Consider the following 18,090-nt stretch of genomic DNA (forward strand, 5'->3'; position numbering starts at 1 on the left):
TCAATATGAATTCCATGAGAATTGGAAGAACACTGATGAAGCAGTTTTGCCATGAAGCATTTTGCCCTATATTTTACCAATAACATGCCGTTACCATGGCAACGCACTTTTTGCCACTGCGGAAATATGTGTCTTGAACATTAACATATTCAGATGAACATCTGTACCTAATTTCATAAAAATTGATAAAAAACTGTGGGAGGAGTTCGCGACGCAAGATTTGTACCCATTTTTGCCCATAATATGCCGTTACCATGGCAACGTACTTTTGGGTATTGTCAAAAAATACATCTTGCACATCTACAACCCAAGGCACACATCTGTGCCAAGTTTTATGGGAATCGGTTAAAAACTGAGGAAGTAGTTCGCGACGCAAGATTTGCAACGGACCGACCGCCCGCCCGACCGCCCGACCGACCGCCCGACCGCCCGACCGACCGCCCGTCCGCTGATTCCTATATACCCCCTTCAAACTTCGTTTGGCGGGGGTATAAAAATAGGAATGTTATCAAGAGATTATTAAAGCAGAGGGGTGAAGACTTTAGTCAGTTGTCTCTCTCTGTACAAATGTATAAGACTGAAACTGCTGATCTATACATTGTATCATGTCAGAGAAAGGAACCAGGGGGGAATGTTCCTATTAAACAGGAACAGTTGGCAGGAATGCTCTTTTCCTAAAAAATGCCACTTGATCTTCAGAGATTAAAGATCAAGGAATGCCCTGATACATTTCAAAGAGCATTTGACTTAGACAAAAGTCGCTAGTCAAATTCACATCCTGTATGCAGGGTCTACTGAGAGAGTCCTAATCCTTGCGGGTTGGCAGCGTGAAAACGTTGAATTCCTGTGGTGTAACCACATTGCCTACAGAATCATTCTCAACGATACATATATTACTGTATGTCAAAAAAAAAAACACAATTACAACGGGACCCTCCGCAATGATATCTTTGAGAATATTGAATCAATCTTAATACATATTCAGGGTATGAAACTATAACTCATTGCCCACATCTTCCAGAAAACCCCATTCAATTTGCTTCAGTGGTCAAAGAGAAATGAGGAGTTTTGTAGAGGATGTCAGAAATCTCTTCTATCCAAGTTGTGTCTATTGTATTCACACACAAGAGCATCGAAATGCTAAACTAGGAAGAATCATACTCATGACATGCTTTACAACAATCCACATTTCTCTGTGACCACTTATCAAAATCAAATGGGGTTTTCTGCAAAATAGAGCTAAGGTGTTCCATTTTAAGACTTTGAAGTAGCATTTAGACAGTTTAATCATATTGGGTGTTATCAATGTGAAAATCGGATTGTAATTCTTTTTGGGACATACTGTACATGTACACACAATATCCACTCTTCCTGATGACAGTGAATAATATATCAGTCATAGTCTTTGAAATCACTGCACTGTCAAAGCACAGGAATGACTGGACCCCCATGACCACATGTCATTCATTTCATATGGTGCAGAGCAGGGAAACTGGGCATGAAGGAACACTTCCAGCCTCATCCTTGGATTGGTCGGTCAAAGTGGGTGTGTCTGCACAGCTAGGAAATGATTGGATGAGACGGATTCAAAGGTTGTCCAGAGTCATACTTCCAGTGTTGACCACCACTATCCTACTACCAGAGGTCCAGGCATCATTGCCTTTCAAACATGGCTTTCAGGATGGCATAGCTCTCACTGTATCGGGACTGGTTCAGTTGAGATGCCGTCTTCCAGCTGGAGAGAAAAATAAAAAAACAAGACATACCTTGTATGGGTGTATATTGCTCTATTATGATACAGTGCACTCCCGTTATAGTGAACACGGTTGTAACAAACTTTTATATGCAACGTACACAATAGCAAAATCAACATCCCCAAATTATCATCTATATACCGTATCTTGATACACTGTATTTGTTTGGCTATAACGAAATTTTGATACAGTGAAAAAAAAACCTATCGGCCCCACGGACCTTAAAGCCCGGTCACACAGCGCCATACGGCTTAATCACGGCCAAAACCCATCAAAAAGTGGTCTCCGATGAAGCAGACGATGTTGTTCGCGTTGATGTCAAGTTTAGGACGAGCTATGGTCAATTTATAGACGTGGCAGGACGTGGGGAAAAATCGGAACGGCGTTGGATTTTAGCCCGCGAACAACCACGGGCGGCACACGTGGTAAAGATGTGCGACACACGTGAAACACACGTGATGATCTGAGTTCTGGCAGTGATTAAAACTTGGGATACGCGGTAAGATGCAAAAGTCTAGCGGTCTGTCACGGGCAGAGCACGGTCATCGAACGCATGTTACGCATTGCTACACGGGAAATAGCGTGTGTTTAGCGGCCTATCACTGACAAATGGATTTTTCCGCGTACATAGCACTACCTAAGCCTGTTAAACGACGTCTCAAACAAGTTCTAAATACGATTGATCACTGCCTAATCACTTCTGTATCACTTCTGATTTGCGGCATATAAATACATGTACAAAGTATAAAGTTCATATGAAATGAAAGGAAAATATAAACTGGATTAAGACAATTACCTTCTATTAAAAGTTAGAAGATAACTGTCTTAACCCAATTTGTATTTCAATTTCATATGTACTTTGTCATTTCTTTTTTTGTTTGCTATTGCTTTATTCTTTTTTTAAATTTTTTCATTTTGTTCTAACTTCAAATTTCACTTACTTTAATTATTTTTTTTTCAGTGGATGGTCATTTATTCAAATTTCTTTGTTTCTAATTATTAACCAGAGAAAACAGTAACACATTTCACACTTTGTACCAATTTTATTGGCATATTTACAGCAATGCATACACACCCAATCTTCTCAACCTAACAAACAATAGCATACACATGCACACATAGCTAATACTGGTCCTTGGCAGCCTAAACTAAGAATCAACTAACTAGCTAATCCTCAGATGAAGTGGAGTCCTGAGTCTGCTGTTCCTGAGGCCTGATCTGTAGTCCAGGAGAGGTGGCTGACTCATTGGGAGTGTTCATGGATGTCTGAGAGGCAAGGCTGGATCTGCCTGCAGGTGGGAGCATGGTACTGTCCAAGCTGAGGTTAGCGGTGAGGTTAGCGTTCCATTCATCCCCCTGCATCACGTGCTGCTGCTGCTGGGGGTAGGTTGGCTGCTGGTCAGAGAACTGCGGAGGTGTAGGAGAGGGTGTAGTATCATTCTTCCGCATGGGGGGTAACGAGGTCTGCTGCATCAAGCGGCTGCCATACTGCCAGTTCTGCTGATACTGTGGGTTGTGCTGCCGGAAGCACTGCTGGCAGCTGTAGGGCTGGTTGAACTGCTGGTTTGAGGGCTGGCCGCGCACTATGTCAAAGATCAGGTCCTTCATCTTGTCGTACTGCTCCTGGGGAGCTGTACGCAGGGTGTCAGCAACAAACCGTACGAAGGGCTCACGGTCAGACTTGGGCCTCTCCTCAACAAACTTCTCCAGGAGGGCTTGGTTGGCCTGCATGGTGGCGCGGAGTTCTCGCATCCAGGTGTCTTCCTCTTCCTGGTACTCTTCATCCCTCCTCCTCTTGTCACGCTTCCGGCTGCGGCTGGACGTGGATGTGGGCTGAGATGTAGAGACCTGGTCAACAGCTGCGGACTCCACGTCCTCGAGGACGTGAGCATGCCTGTCACCATCAGAGTCCACTGAGGCCGAGGGGGAGGGGGGACGTGAGACCGTGGACGTGGACGTGGCAGTGGCAGAGGCAGAGGCAGAGGGGACCCGGGTTAGAGTGACGAGGGGATCTCTGGTGTCACTGGAGATGGAACCTGAAAGGTTTAGAACATTCATTTAGTTATATGGCATTGACATTTTGCACGTAAAAGCACTTCATACATTGAAATGTGAAACGAAATTGACAAATGCAATGAAATTCAAAACACGTTTGAAATCAATGTAATGAAATGTACTGACCTTTGTAGAAGCCACAGTGCTGCAGGACCCAGGTCTCCCTCTCTGTGAGCATCTTGGTCACCTGGCCACTAGTCTTCTTGGAGAGCTTCACATACCAGTCCTTTATTCCTTTCCACCACTGCTCTAGGTGCTTCACATTGATCCCCAGCTCTTGGGCCTTCATCTCCCAGGCAGCCCTCTTCTGCTTGTAGGTCTTCTTGCTGCGCATCCAGAGGTAGGAGTTGCCCCTCAGCCACTCAAGAATGTCCTCCTCTACAGCAGTGTCAAGACTCCAGTCCTTCTTGGGGGCTTTGGGGGCAGCCTTCTCCTTGCCCTTGCCCTGTCCACGTCCAAGGCCCTTGCCTACGAGCACTGGCTCTTCTTCCTCGTCCTGAGCAGCTTCCACAAAGAATGTTTCTCCTTCCTGAAGGGCTGGGGGGCTGACTTCTCCAAGCTCCACGGGGGCCTCAGGGGTGGCAGCAGAGGTAGTGGTAGCAGTGGTAGCAGCAGGGGTAGTACCTGTACATGAAAAATATATTCATTTAGTGACACGCTTCTAATTTTCTATTTCTAAATTGAAATTCAAAATTGAAATTTGAAAGTAACAAAATTTGCAAATGAAAAGACATTGAAATGAATAAAATAAAATGTACTGACCATCAGCAGCAACCTCAGCTTCTCCAGGAGCAACAGGACCAGCATCAGCCTGAGGGTCAGGGTTTGGACTGGCAGCACCAGCAGGAGGAGCATGGACCTGGACTGTCACCTGGGCCTGGGAGTCTTGGGGAGACTCATCCTCAGCTGGGGCTTTGGTATTCGTTGACCTCTTCATGGCAGGGGAACCCTTCTCCCTGGGCATGATGAAACTGAAAACACCGAACGAACTTGCGTGGAAGTGTGGACTGTACAAGATCTGGATCGGCAACTGTGAAGACCAGCCGTGCGCGGCTGCTTTTATGCCGCACTTCCGACGCCGCCGAGCCACGGTTACCCGTCATTGGGCAGTGCTATGGTAGTGGAGTGCCCGTTTTACGTCCGTGCTAAACATGTGATTGGCAGTGCTACAGACGCGATGAGGCCGCGGTTAGCCGTGGTAACTTGCCTCTTTTTTTTCCCGCTTTCAAACACATGCGAACCTTTTTTTAGCCTTACAAGTGGCTGGACATGGTTAGCCGTGCTTTAGCAGTGGAACAGCCGCCGACGGCCATACCCCGTACAAAGCACAGTCAAACCAACATTGACCTAAAATTACCACTTACGACTACATCCCCCAAATTTTCATAACTTTTTGTACGTGATTTAGACATGGAGTGCTGTGTGACCGGGGCTTTAATACACGGAAACTCCATAGAACAATTGGGACTTTCATTTTGCCCACGAGGTAAGTGACATTCGGCTAATCCAAGGTCGAGGTAACAAGGTTGACTGTACAACATACTTTCTCTTTTGTAACAATGTCCTTAGATTGATATACATGTACAAATACACAAATGCAAGTGACACTACAAAGAAGGTCCCAACACATTGAGTCCAACTTGTAGGAGAGTCCCCTCTTTAGCAAATATTCATGTCAATTAATTCTTGAACCACAGGACTACTTAAGATGAATATTCAGTCTATTTGCAGGTCTGCAAGAGTAATGGCCCTGTCACACCTTTACGCTTTAGCCAATGTATGAAAAAATTGACGAATAAACATCAAATATGTTACAGGTACCACGGATAAGCCACCTATGGATAGGAGTTCAGCGCACTGGTATACAGTTTAGTATGGCAAGATCGTTCAAGTCTTTATTAAGCATGCATAAAACTTTTGGAGGTATATGCCCTGCACACATGTACCATAAATTGTAGGTACCGTAGTCAAAATGCATCAAGATAATGCCTAGCGCACCCATAACATATATTTAACCTATCAAGTAGTATGCTTGGTACCTAATCAAACTCACCTCCCACACACTTCGATGTATGTAGACGTATTCGACGTTTTCTGGACAACTACAGAATTTACTGAGTGTGTTTCTAAATTACACATACCATATGATGACATATGGGTAGCGTTCAGGCGAACTGGTTTACACAAATGGGATTCACAGGAGGAATCCATCTGCATTTCTCAAGACACTATGGTTACTGTCACACAAGGAATGTTAGTGTGCATTCTAATTTCATAAATTTCGCGAGACCCAAGATGTGTGAATTTAAAATGCATGAGGACCACGCATCCTTTACCAACTTCCTTGTATATGTCCCTAGCGATGTACGATGAGCTGCTAGCCACAGTAGGTCCAAGGATTTTTTTTTTCCCTCATATTTGGCCGTATTTCCGAGTTACTTGTATTGCGGGTTGGAAGATTCACACTCATTTTAGCTGACTTCATCTTGAAGTGGAAATTGCTTTCAAAAAAAAAAAGATATCAAATAGCTCAAGCCTCCCTCAGCACAGTTGAGCCACTCATCCACCGTGAAAAATTTGGGCCATCTTTGCCATAGGGTAGGAGAAAATCATGTTTTGTTTTTGAATGGGTCTACATGTTCTCAAGTCAAGTGCAGACATTATTTCTGTAAATTAGCAAATATGATGACATGTATATACAGTAGGTGCATTGAATCAATGAACTGTGAAATTCCCAAAGCAAATGGATCGTTTCCAAGGTTGCAGACGCATCTTAAATCAATTCCACATCATGGCCATGATTCAAGGAACAATTTACAGTTCACTGTTTAATTGTACATGTATTCCACATTATTTTCATAAGCAGTCATGAAACGGAATCAATTATCACTTCGTGAAACATAAAACTGAAGTCATCTTGATATTTTCTTGCTAAAGTATCCCTGTTTCAGCTACTTTATTTTAAGGCCTCTCTAATGGACCTTATCCATAAACACACACATTCACACCAACACAAGTATACACGTGCAGGCATACACATTCACTTATACTAACCCACTCATATACTCGTTAACTCAACTGCAAGCATTACACTACACACGCTTATGTGCGCATAGTCAAATATAAACTTCGCACAAACATACATGCATGCTTGCTATTGCACACACACTGACTCACAAATGCACCTCATCCTTCCTCCGTCATTTTCATTCACTTCATTATTTTCTCCATCTCTCTCATTTGAGCTGATTTATGACAAGTCATCCATGAATTTTCTTTGAGGCTGCTGCTGTGGAAGCCAAGCACTTCATGTACGACAATGTTTATCCGCATTTCTGTTAGCATGCAGCTTGATTTATTGACAAGACACAAGTTCTTTTATGAAATCAACACATATTTCATACAAAATATTTAATTTGACCATTGCATCTTATATCTATGATATGTCTCGTGTATGCTTCAAATCCTTATATATCAATTTCTTTTTTGTTATTGTATATTTTTTGAGTGGAAAAACTGAAATTCAAAAATGAAATGAATCAAATCATATACTACTTGGTAGTTAGCAATCAATAAACATATTCATCAACCCCACTCTTTTCAGCAACCAATTAAAACATGTTTGTATGAGGAAGTGACTATTTTATAATTACCTAAAATGAAGAAACAAAATTTTAAAGTTTAAACATGTAATGTTATAAACCATTCTTGTTGGTCTGAACTTGAATGCCATGTTACTTTAGTAGGACTTACCCTAACTAGGCCAGGGGTCTGGGGAGCCTTGCAGCAGCTACATTTTATACACTCAAGTTTTGATACCTAATTTGTGCAGCGTTGACCATGATTTCGGTAACAGATTACAATTATCAATCACAAGTTCAGCAAAATGATCAAATTCTTAATTTGCCTGTGTATTAGCCTATGGCTTTTAAAAAAAAAAAATACTCCAAAAATCAACACCATTCTTACTATTACAATATCATTACCTATGTTATGAATGCAATTTCTGGTTGGTAAAAAAAAAAAATAAAAAAAAAAGATAATGAAACTTACAGAAAAAGAAATACATAAGAATAAAAACAAAAATATGAAGAATAAATATCAGCTTGTTATTTGCATGCTACTATTTATATTCATGATTCATAAATATACAATGTAAATACACTGAAAAAAACAAAGTTTTATCACATCAACATATGACTCTTATTTGTCTGCTTACAACCAATATTCAAGCCATTTTCACTAATATATCATAGCAAAATAATGATTAAATAACTAAAATAAATAAATAACTGAATAACTAAAGTCATGAAAATGTGCATATCATATAATAAAAAAATAAAAACGCAAACAAGAAAATACATCACACTTTATTCTACACATATTATTTTATAAATATGGCAATTTTCGTGCACATTGAGTTGACCTTTGCCGAAATATATTGAGGGGCCTGGGAGGCCCCCCAGCTTTAAGAACTCTCGAAATACTCTGGCTCAGTTAGGATTAAGACCAATGGTAACATTTTGTAGACATGAAAGACATGAATTACTTGTCACTAAAACACTCAGTAGTAATGAACATCTTTGATGATGGATCTTGTGCATACTTCAGACACAATGAAACAAATGAAACAACAAAATTAATGACAATGGTCATACATGACAATATACAACGCTACAAAAATGGCTAAAACACTGGACTGTTTCTCTTAGTCGTGAGAAGCACATAACTGTTACTGTCACTAGTTCTTCTCTGGTGGTGGAGGTCTCTTCAGCTCCCCAGAGATGCTGTCTGCAGCATCAGAACCACTGGACAGGTCGAGCAGTCCTGAGCATCCAGAGATGCAGAGGCGGATCCAAGAATTCTGTAAAGGGAAGGTGCCTTTACAGAATTAAAGGGGGCGCATTTGCCCCCCCCCCCCTCATTTTTCTCTTTTTATTTCTTTTGTGTTAACAAAAAATAAAGAGGGGGTGCGCCCGGTGCGCCCCCCTCTGGATCTGCCACTGAGATGTAAGAACACAGACTCTGACTGTGACTGTCCATGGCGCTGGGCTCTGGTTCAGTATCTGATAGACGACCCTAGAGTAGCATACAGTGGCATGCTTGGCTGCTACTTCAGGTACTGTAGCTGCAGTGGCTGCATGCAAGTACACTGGTTCACACAGTCGGCTGTCTGTGAACCCTAGACTGGACGCAGTCGGTGCCTTGTGTCTGCACATGTGGGGAGATGGCTAGTACATCTCCATCGCCATAGGGTGTGGGTAGCTGGTGCTAGACTGGGTCACCGGGAAACAGGAGCTGGAAAGGTGGGGAGTCTGGAAGGTTAATCCTCATCACTCTCATCCATCAGCTCACCGAGGATGATGTTGATGCGTGACCGCGCCTTCCGGAACTTGCGCTTGGACATGCCAAGCAGGCTGTCACGCACGTAATTGGCAAAGGTAACAGCAGCTGAGATGGGCTGAGGCTGAGAGAGACTTTTGAAGAGCTCCTCAAACTCGGTCACCTTCTTCTGGAGTGACTGCAGCAATGGGTCATCCTCCTGACCATGCCTGTCCCTGGGTTGTGAGGATGAGGAGGGGACAGAGGGGGGCATGCTGTCATCATCAATCACAATGGCAGCCTCAGTAGCCTTGGTAGCCTCAGTAGCCCTGGCAGTCTCAGTAGCCCTGGCAGTTTCATGGTCCCTGCTGTGTGCTGCCGTGGTTGCCTTCATCTGCAATAATGACAATTGATTAGTGAATACAAGGCAAAAATGCAAGGCAAATTTAAAGATTATTAATGAAAGCAAAATTTAATATCAAATACATTAGAAAACAAATGGTAATAATTGTACTGAGGTATACTTACAGCGTTCATAGACCTGGCACGATGGCGGACAACAGTTTTGAGGAAGCTGAAGTTTGCCTTCACCCACTGTTCCCTCTCTGTCAGTTCGCGGGCACCCTCACCGCCCTTAATCCTGTCGAGACGGGTGTGGGTGTCTCGCACAGACTTAAACCAGCCTTGAAGATGCTGAGCTGTCTTCCCCATGATCTTAGCTTGATCCCTCCAGAGCTTCGCCTTCTTGTCCAACCTCCGATAGCCCGTCTTCTTGATGTCCCACAGGATGTTGTTCTTGCGAATGAAATCGCACATGAGCTGCTCCTCGTGGACTTCAAGTACAAACTGCACCTTCCTGACCCTCTTCTTCTTAGGGAGGGCTGGCCCAGGAGAGGTCGAGGCCACGGACACAGTTACTGATGCCACTGACCATCCATCATCTCCATCAGAGGGTGAGGGTAAGGGTGAGGCTGTGAGTGATGATTGATCTTCCCTGCATCCATGTCCATGTCCAGAAGACTCCCTTGGCATGTCGGTGATGTCAATACTGCGATGTAAAAGTGCCGTTATGATTTGAATCGAGCAGCAGCCTTTCATAGGCTACTACACAAATCATCAGAGATGCACTGCTGCATGCTATGCTTGAAGCTAAAACATGTTTTCAAATATAAAACATTCTCCAACAACCACGTTCAGGTAAGCTCTGACACTGCAGCAATTCTGGTGAACCTTTTTGGTATATATAGTCTGCATTTCTGCCATTACCTAATTGCATTCTTTCACACGGTGTATACGTGTACAGATAAGAGCAGAAATAGACAGTTTTGCGAGCACACAAGAAGTATGTTTTGGCTTTAAGTTGTGAACGCCGGCAATAAGCTCGGCATTCGTTGGTATAACTTATCTATAAGTTATTGAAATGTTCTGTCTAAAGTTACTAACACTCTACATATAGGTCCTATGTGAAAATCATCAGCAAAAAGCTATGTATATGCCCAAAATTGAAAAATACATTGTAATCCAGTGCCAGCCTAATGTTTTAAAGAAATCTTTAGACATCGGCATGCACTGGCTAAATCATCATGGTGTGACAGGGCCATTACAAAAAGATGAAATTTGTAACTGGGCCACAATTTCAAAGATTTGGTTAAGTGGGGACTGTGGGGACTCTATAGCATAAAGAATAAATATTCCATAGGAAATATACATCCTCACTTCTTCTTGGTACTTACTCATTCCTGATGTCTTTCCATCTCTGAATGTGGCCATTTAGAAGTGTTTCTTTGGATGGAGCCTGACTGGAATCCTACATTGAGGGGGAAATAATTATCAGAATTAGACAAAATATATCAAAACAAAAAAACTAAACAGCAACAAATGGAAAAAAAAAAAAACCCACTCTTTTGATAATTTGAGAACAGAGCTTGGAATATTAATCAGTGTTTATTTTTTGTCATATTAAAATCAATATATTATAACGCGCATCATTTATCGTTTTACACTTTTAATGTAATACCACTTTATCAGTAGGGACATTTGTGAGTTGGAATGTACAACTGAATTTGTCATGTCTGTGCAGCTGTGTGTTGCTGTTGTTTTAAACTTTGGTAAGAGACAGTCAAGCACAATCAAATAAAGCAAATCTTGTAAGAGGCTGTTATTAGTGTCTGTGCATGCCCATTGCACTACATACCACCACATAAAAAAGCAATACAGTTTGGATCTAATAAGTCATTGCCAAGATACTGTAGCTAAGGGCACTACTGACTCATTCTAACACCCGACCATAATTAGTCCATCGCAATTCATTCCTTAAAGCTGTACTCATGCAAACTTATTTTAACACAAAGCCTTTCTCCACGCAGTCAAAGAAAGCATAGTATCTCAGTGAGGTCCACGAGGGGTTTTAGCATGTCGCTGCGACATGCTAAAATTTTTGCGCGACATCCTTCAAAACTTGCGACATTCTAAGCGCCATGCCAATAAAACTGCGACATGCTAAAAGTAACTAACTCGCAAATGACTTACGAGAGTGCTCCTTGTTGAAAGGAGCAGCAGTTTACAAGCGCCAAAAGTTTATCCACAGTCACCGCACCGATCACAACACAACGCGGCTCAACAACAAGCTATCAGTACAACAGTCTCGCACAACACCACATCACACACTTGCTCACTATCTCCCTCACCTCCCTGCTCACATGTGTATGCTATGGGATTGCGCTCTGATTCGGGATCCACACACACAGCAATTTGTGTGAAGTAACACCTATGCAGCGGCACAGACAGCCGCCTGTATGCATGTGAGAGGGAGAGAGAGGACGGAAAGAGAGGGTCGGAGGCCGAGGGAGGCTGAGGAAGGCTGACACGTGCTCGCTTGTTGTCACGCTTGTTGTCGGGTTACGCAAAAACAAACGATATGAAATGCATGCCCCCCTTCGCCAAAGGTTGTATTTTATATATATATATATATTTTTTTTTTGCTGCTTTGGTTTGTCTGTTCGTTTGTCTGCCTGTCTGTCTCTCTATTCGCAAAATAGGTCAAAAGTTGGGAACAGATTAGGATGAAATTTCAGGAACGGTTGGTTGGTAAAATGGCGCAAGGAACAGATGATTAAATTTTGGTAGTGAGAAGGATTTATGATACCACTGGAATTCAACGTCAGGATATCCAGGATTTTTTCTTAGACTTTGTTTCGTATATTTGAAAGGATTCGTATCAATTCTATAGGAAGCTTGCCATCGGCAATAGCAATTACGCAAAATTAGATGCGTTCAAAGCATTGCCGCAGAGAGAAAATTACCTCCATCTTTCGTTAAAAAAAAATCAAAAACAAAAACGAACGATGGAGTAAGCAAATGCAAATTGTTTAATCTTTTTTTTTTTGGTAGATTCAGCGGGTTAGTTTTTCTCTAAAAAGCCATGCGTTCCATTTGAACCTTTAGTAAGTTAGATTTTACTCGAGCGCCGAAGTTGAATTTATCCCAAGGATCTCGTCGCAATACCGAGTTTCCAATGTGTATTCATTTTCGCGTAGCTTTCGGTGCTGCAAAATTTTGCTAGGGCCTAAGTTTAATACTAAACTAATTTCTGTCGTTTCTCGCACCTCGTTTGGTACGATTTCTTCCCTTTTATATCACTTTATCCGTTCCCTTTATACTTTGAAGTAATTAAACGTAATTCCGTGTCTCGCCCTGTTATTTTTGTAACGGCGATTTCTCCGCTTCGCTGCAATACTTTTTCGAATCGAAGCGACGGAGCTCGGAGTTTGATCCCAGCAGCCGCTTCGATGTGCTGTTTGTTGTATTTTCTAAATAAAAATGTTTGTGTTGTTGGGAGGTGTTGATACTTTGTATTTGTTATTTATTTTCCTAGGTATTTATCTCGAGGGATTAGGGCCTATGCGTGTTTCTTAATGTTGATAGGAAAAGGCTAAAATGATCTTGAGTGATGTCTGATGGTGATGATGATAACTATGCTGGTGACTGGTGTAAAAAGACGGATTCCTGTGAATGCTGAGCGTACGTGACGTTTGTTTATTTCCCTTTCCCTCTTACTCTTCTTTCCCCCTTACTCTCCTTTCCCCTCTCAAGAATGATAAAAAAAGAAATTACATACACCTCACAACAAAAAGAACCACGTGCTATGGCAACCTTCGTAAAGTTCAATCTAAATGTTCAATATCAGCAAAGAATAAGGGGAAAGCACGAATGACAATAAATAAAAGCGAAGAGATCGTGTATGCAGTCTCTTCGGCTAGAAGAAACTTGACACCCCACCCCTCTCCCTTGTGGAAATTTCCACAAAAGCAGGTGCCACACCCAGGTGCGTGCCAGACGAAAGAATGCGCGCACTGGAATAAACAGCGTGTAAATATCCTGGAAATATCCATCGAAGAACCAGCTCATTAGTTGAATTAAAGGAATCATTGCAAAGATATCATGATTCTATTTCTATAGCCTTTCTTTTGGCGCATAGTAGGAAACATCGAACAGTCGATTATAGTGTACTTGATCGAATATCTAATGTTCCCTGAACAAATAAAAAAAGGATTGATTATTCAGTCAATTAAAAATGCAATCACAGAAATACATGAATTAAAGGTCTCGTATGACCAGACAAATTCACTACGAGTACAATTGTAGGTCCAGTGAGATGCAGTCATCACCTGGTTTAATACAACGTGTAATGACAATTAATTCCAGTTCACGCTCATCAAAACTGCTTATTACTTTTCAAAGTTTTGGCTATCAACATTCGTTCGTGGGTGTATTTTGTTTGTTTGTTTGTTTGTTTGTTTGTTTTGTGTGTTTTTCTCTCGTGAAAGGCGTAATGATTTCTTCGTATCGAACGTAAACTGCATGTTTACCGTAAACAAGCCATTCAGCTCAGCTCAGCTATGGCGCATTCGATCCATCGAACTTGCAGTAACCTCTTACAGGCAGGATCGAGCACATGGCGCATTCCTTTAAAGTGAAAACTAAGTTTCGGTAAGTGCTGGAGAACCCGTCTAGCACCATTTCATTTTGAACGTGAAGCCACGTGTTTGCATCGGCGCTTCCACACACAGCGCGGCATTTTGCGATCATCGTTATAGCAGAATTTCCGATTCCAGTCAGGGGAAAAGGAATTGGAATACTTCTGAAAATACTGATATTTAAAATCCAATAAAATAAAAAAGCCTGAAAACAACGCATGATTATGTTTAAATAGTAAACAATAATTGGAAACACAGAACAGAGTTTTGCATCCGCTCACACAGAAGCTCTCTTGAGAAGATGAAAGCATTCCCCGTCCCCTGCTAGATAGTGGAAGCTTCCATAATCAGCCCAGCAAGTTTTTGGAGGTACATACAGTTGTACTTGCACTTGTACACATTCATTGCGAGAAAGCAATCAATCAACGCTGAACATTGCGTAGTTTGGCATCTTTATCGTGCTGGTGACCAGCTCGATCCTTCGGCATGTGTCATAACGTTATGTTTAGAGCCTGTAGGCCTCATAAGTTGACAAGTTTAATTCAAAATAGCAAAAAAGAAAAAAAAAAGGAGATTGAAAAAATATGAATTCTGGTGGGAAAATACGAATTTTGCAGCTGCTGAGTACTAATTTTTGCTTCCAAGGGTTGGCAGCTCTGTACTTTGGAAATTTAATTTCTCTCTGGAAAGGCTTATTGTGGATAGAATTATCTAGATCTGAGTTTTTGTTAAATGTCATTCAAGTTAACTAAACGTCTGTTTACCAGTAGGCTGCAAAAGTGCAGTTCTCACTTTTCTACACTCATCTCATCTACTTTGTGAGTACACAGTTATCTTGGCATTTCAATGTGAAACCAGGGAGGTGGCTCCTCCCTGGTGAAACTGAAAGTAAATAATATTAAAGACAGTCAGTGTGCTGTACTGTAGTACAAGTTCAAGATGTCCTTGTCATTTATCATAGCATCCCCATTGAGGAGTATATCTATGCAAGATATATTCAAAAGGTCTTATGAGTAAGGAGTAGGACGATATATTAACATTTCAAGAACAATTTAAAATCTTATGTCATAATCAAACAATTAAACATAATTTTTCAAATATTAATGATTTTTATCCTGGCATTGCAGAGTGATCATGGTGATCAAAGTGTTCAAAATAAGGCTAAGATAGCACCAGAGAGCATCTAGAACCCCAGAGCTTCCAGGGCCCTTAAGCGGGCCCTGGACCCCGGCCGCAAGGGACTTCGCGCACATACTTTCATGCGCAATATCACTTTTTTCCCCCTGCAACATGCTAAAATTTCAAGTTGTGGACCACCCTGGTATCTACTCAAGCTACCATCTGTGTAGTAAAAAACCAATATGTCTGATTCCCTTCCAGGAACTTTAGTATTTTTCTGACCTAGGTAAGAAGGCCACCTGTTCAAAAGTCCACTCTGTATTGATTCCAACTGGTAGTTTCAAGTACAGTGTACATAGAACAAGTTTGGTTAAATGCAGACAACAGTGTGAAGAAGGAAATAAAGTTTTTACAGCATTGATGTCCAGAGGTTCATCAGGGTGGGGTGTGACAGGGGGTATTCTGGGGTCCCTTGATAGCTCCTCTCTCATCTCATCAATCGTCTGGCTGGGTGAGGGGAGACGGTACACCAGACCATTCTCAGACTGAAAGAAATAAAAAGAAATTGCAAAACAAAACTGACAATGCACAGTAGCAGTTTTTGTATTCTTCAAACCCGAACACACCCCTTGTACTATATCACCTGAATCAGAATTGTAAAAAAATAAAAAAAAACTAAAAAAAAAGAATGGCAGCCCTCATTTTGTAAAATTCAACAGGGCGGGTAGTGAACAGATACTGGTTCTTCATGGCATTAAAATGCAAACTTGATAATGACCCAACAAATTTCACAACAGTGAAATGTCATGGGCTTTCAAAGAATCTACTTAGCAATGATAGACCCCAGCAATCCACAAAACAGCACACAGAACATGTCATTTTGTTTCAAACTTTGAACATAATATATTCAGCTTTATCTTTGCATGTCAGCAGTCAGTATGTAAAGAAAAATCATGTATAATGTCAATAAATAACACACTGTGCTTAAAGTTACTAAACATATGAAATATCATCAGTGATTTGAAATAGAAAACAAAACAAAACAAAACAAAACAAAATAAAACAAAAGTATACATGGGAGAGTTATCGGGCTCATGACTCACCATATCCTGGTCTGGAAGTGGCTCCGGTGATGGGGACTGTTCTTTGCGTGGGACTTTTGCTGAAGTCGAGTTGGCCATCCACGCTCGGCACACTGGGTAGAGAGGTGCGCTGGTTTTAAACTGAGCCAAATCAACGCTGCGATCAAACAGCTTCATCACATAGGAATCTGTGTAGGGCAGAGAGAAGCAAAGTTCATGCATGGTCGCATAACTTGACAGCTCAAGCAATTCACTTGCATCGGGCACAAATCTACACATGTATGCAAATTTGAATAATGATAAGAGAGTCTGCATAATAAATCCGATTCTACATACATTTTCAAGCCAGCGAAGGTTTCTAATTGCAGTCAAACATATTCTCCGTAAAACTAATCCATTTCACATTGTCCCTCATTCCTGTGTAGCATTACAATGATTTCACTGAAAACATTGCTTAAAATGTGTCACTTATTCAAATGCTGTTACCTTTTTTTTTCTAGTGCCATTGACCAGCAGTTTCCTCTGTGAGTCTGACTCAAAATTTGAGTATACATGTATATTAGACTCCTATAAGTATACTGAATCCACTCAAGCCTAAAACTGGCCAAGAAAAAAAAAAATAGTCTTACAAAAAACATTTGTAAAATATCACTAGCTCTTCATCTTTATCCCTCATACTGGAGTTTCATTAAGTTCATGGAACATTTACCTCACATACATAACACACAACACAACAGGTACAGAGACAGGCAGTACACTGATACACCACATGGTGACCTGCACTTTATCAAAAGAAGAAAAGACATCCAAACAAAAAAATGACAGGAAAATAAGGAGGAAGAATCTTACTCTGTGCTCGAAGCCCATCATCAAGTTGCTCAATATCTGAATTGGCATAATCCCTTTTTCTCCTCTTTCTCGATTTAGATGGTGATTTCTTTGTTGGCGTTGATTCAAGTTCCCTGATATCATCGTCAAAGGCCCTGCAAAAGTCACCAAATATCATTCCGTGTGTTTACAAATGTATAACATCATACATGCGAAAATAGAGAATGTAAATACATGCTATACAAAAGGTAAAAATAAACATGAACAAAATGATTACCAGGTATACCAAATTAGAAAAAAAAGTATGATAAAAAAGTGTGATAAAAGAAATGAGAATGTCAAAAAAAAAATACATTTGTATTGATAAAAGACATGAGAATGTCAAAAAAAAAATACATTTGTATTTGTAAGGATTAAGAAGGTGGATTAAAATGAAGATGATGATAAAAAGAAAGTTAAGAGTGGAAATAAGGGCTAACCACTGACTGAACTACAGAAGTAAGCACTTACCTGTCCAAATCTTGCTCCTCTTTCACTACAACATCACTATCATGGGAGAAACTGTTGAGAAGGTATAAAATGGAGAGAGAGCTGATCATGCCATGAGAACCAGCTTGTACATTCAGTAGGACACACCTACAGTCTATAGGTCAGCCAGATGGTGAAATATGATTCATTTATAATCAAGCAGTTTTCCTGCAAACATATGAAGAATCAATACAAAGTGAGATCATCTTCACAAAAACAATAAACAAACACACTTCAGCCTTAAGGAGTCAGCTCTAAATCCAGTGGAAATGTTTGTCATTATCCTTTCAATACCCAAACCTCCTTGATGACTAACGACTAAAAGCAATGTTAAAAGATACTAGTTAGTTAAATCTGCTCATACACATACGTGTAATGTGCATTACCAATGTATGCATCAACCACATGCACATTATTAAAACATGA

At 41.0% G+C, this 18,090-nt stretch overlaps 2 protein-coding genes across 2 annotated transcripts; both read right to left on the reverse strand.

Moving 5' to 3' along the window:
- Nucleotides 1–1,609: 1,609 nt before the first annotated feature.
- LOC139723048 (protein lin-37 homolog) lies at nucleotides 1,610–17,314 on the reverse strand. Its single transcript, XM_071634323.1, has 5 exons — nucleotides 17,158–17,314; nucleotides 16,330–16,496; nucleotides 15,640–15,771; nucleotides 10,865–10,938; nucleotides 1,610–1,735 (listed from the first exon to the last, which is right to left on the reverse strand). The coding sequence occupies exons 1-5, from the start codon at nucleotides 17,312–17,314 to the stop codon at nucleotides 1,654–1,656; spliced, it is 612 nt and encodes a 203-aa protein (XP_071490424.1). The 3' UTR covers nucleotides 1,610–1,653.
- Nucleotides 9,133–9,947, reverse strand: LOC139722997 (uncharacterized). Its single transcript, XM_071634273.1, has 2 exons — nucleotides 9,660–9,947; nucleotides 9,133–9,525 (listed from the first exon to the last, which is right to left on the reverse strand). The coding sequence occupies exons 1-2, from the start codon at nucleotides 9,945–9,947 to the stop codon at nucleotides 9,133–9,135; spliced, it is 681 nt and encodes a 226-aa protein (XP_071490374.1).
- Nucleotides 17,315–18,090: the final 776 nt, after the last annotated feature.

The sequence above is a fragment of the Diadema antillarum genome, unplaced genomic scaffold, assembly GCF_040938485.1.
Source record: "Diadema antillarum isolate AM-2024a unplaced genomic scaffold, OU_Dant_1.0 scf00000180, whole genome shotgun sequence".
Taxonomy (NCBI): domain Eukaryota; kingdom Metazoa; phylum Echinodermata; class Echinoidea; order Diadematoida; family Diadematidae; genus Diadema; species Diadema antillarum.

What these genes read in the sequence shown, in the direction of transcription:
- LOC139722997 (XM_071634273.1), bottom strand. Translation starts at nt 9,947, where the DNA reads ATGTGCGATTTCATTCGCAAGAACAACATCCTGTGGGACATCAAGAAG. An exon ending in GTGCCAGGTCTATGAACGCT is followed by an intron (nt 9,526 to 9,659) that starts GTAAGTATACCT and finishes TCATTATTGCAG; the next exon opens with ATGAAGGCAACCACGGCAGC.
- LOC139723048 (XM_071634323.1), bottom strand. Translation starts at nt 17,314, where the DNA reads ATGATATTTGGTGACTTTTGCAGGGCCTTTGACGATGATATCAGGGAA. An exon ending in TGATGGGCTTCGAGCACAGA is followed by an intron (nt 16,497 to 17,157) that starts GTAAGATTCTTC and finishes TGCCCTACACAG; the next exon opens with ATTCCTATGTGATGAAGCTG. An exon ending in CACTTCCAGACCAGGATATG is followed by an intron (nt 15,772 to 16,329) that starts GTGAGTCATGAG and finishes TATTTCTTTCAG; the next exon opens with TCTGAGAATGGTCTGGTGTA.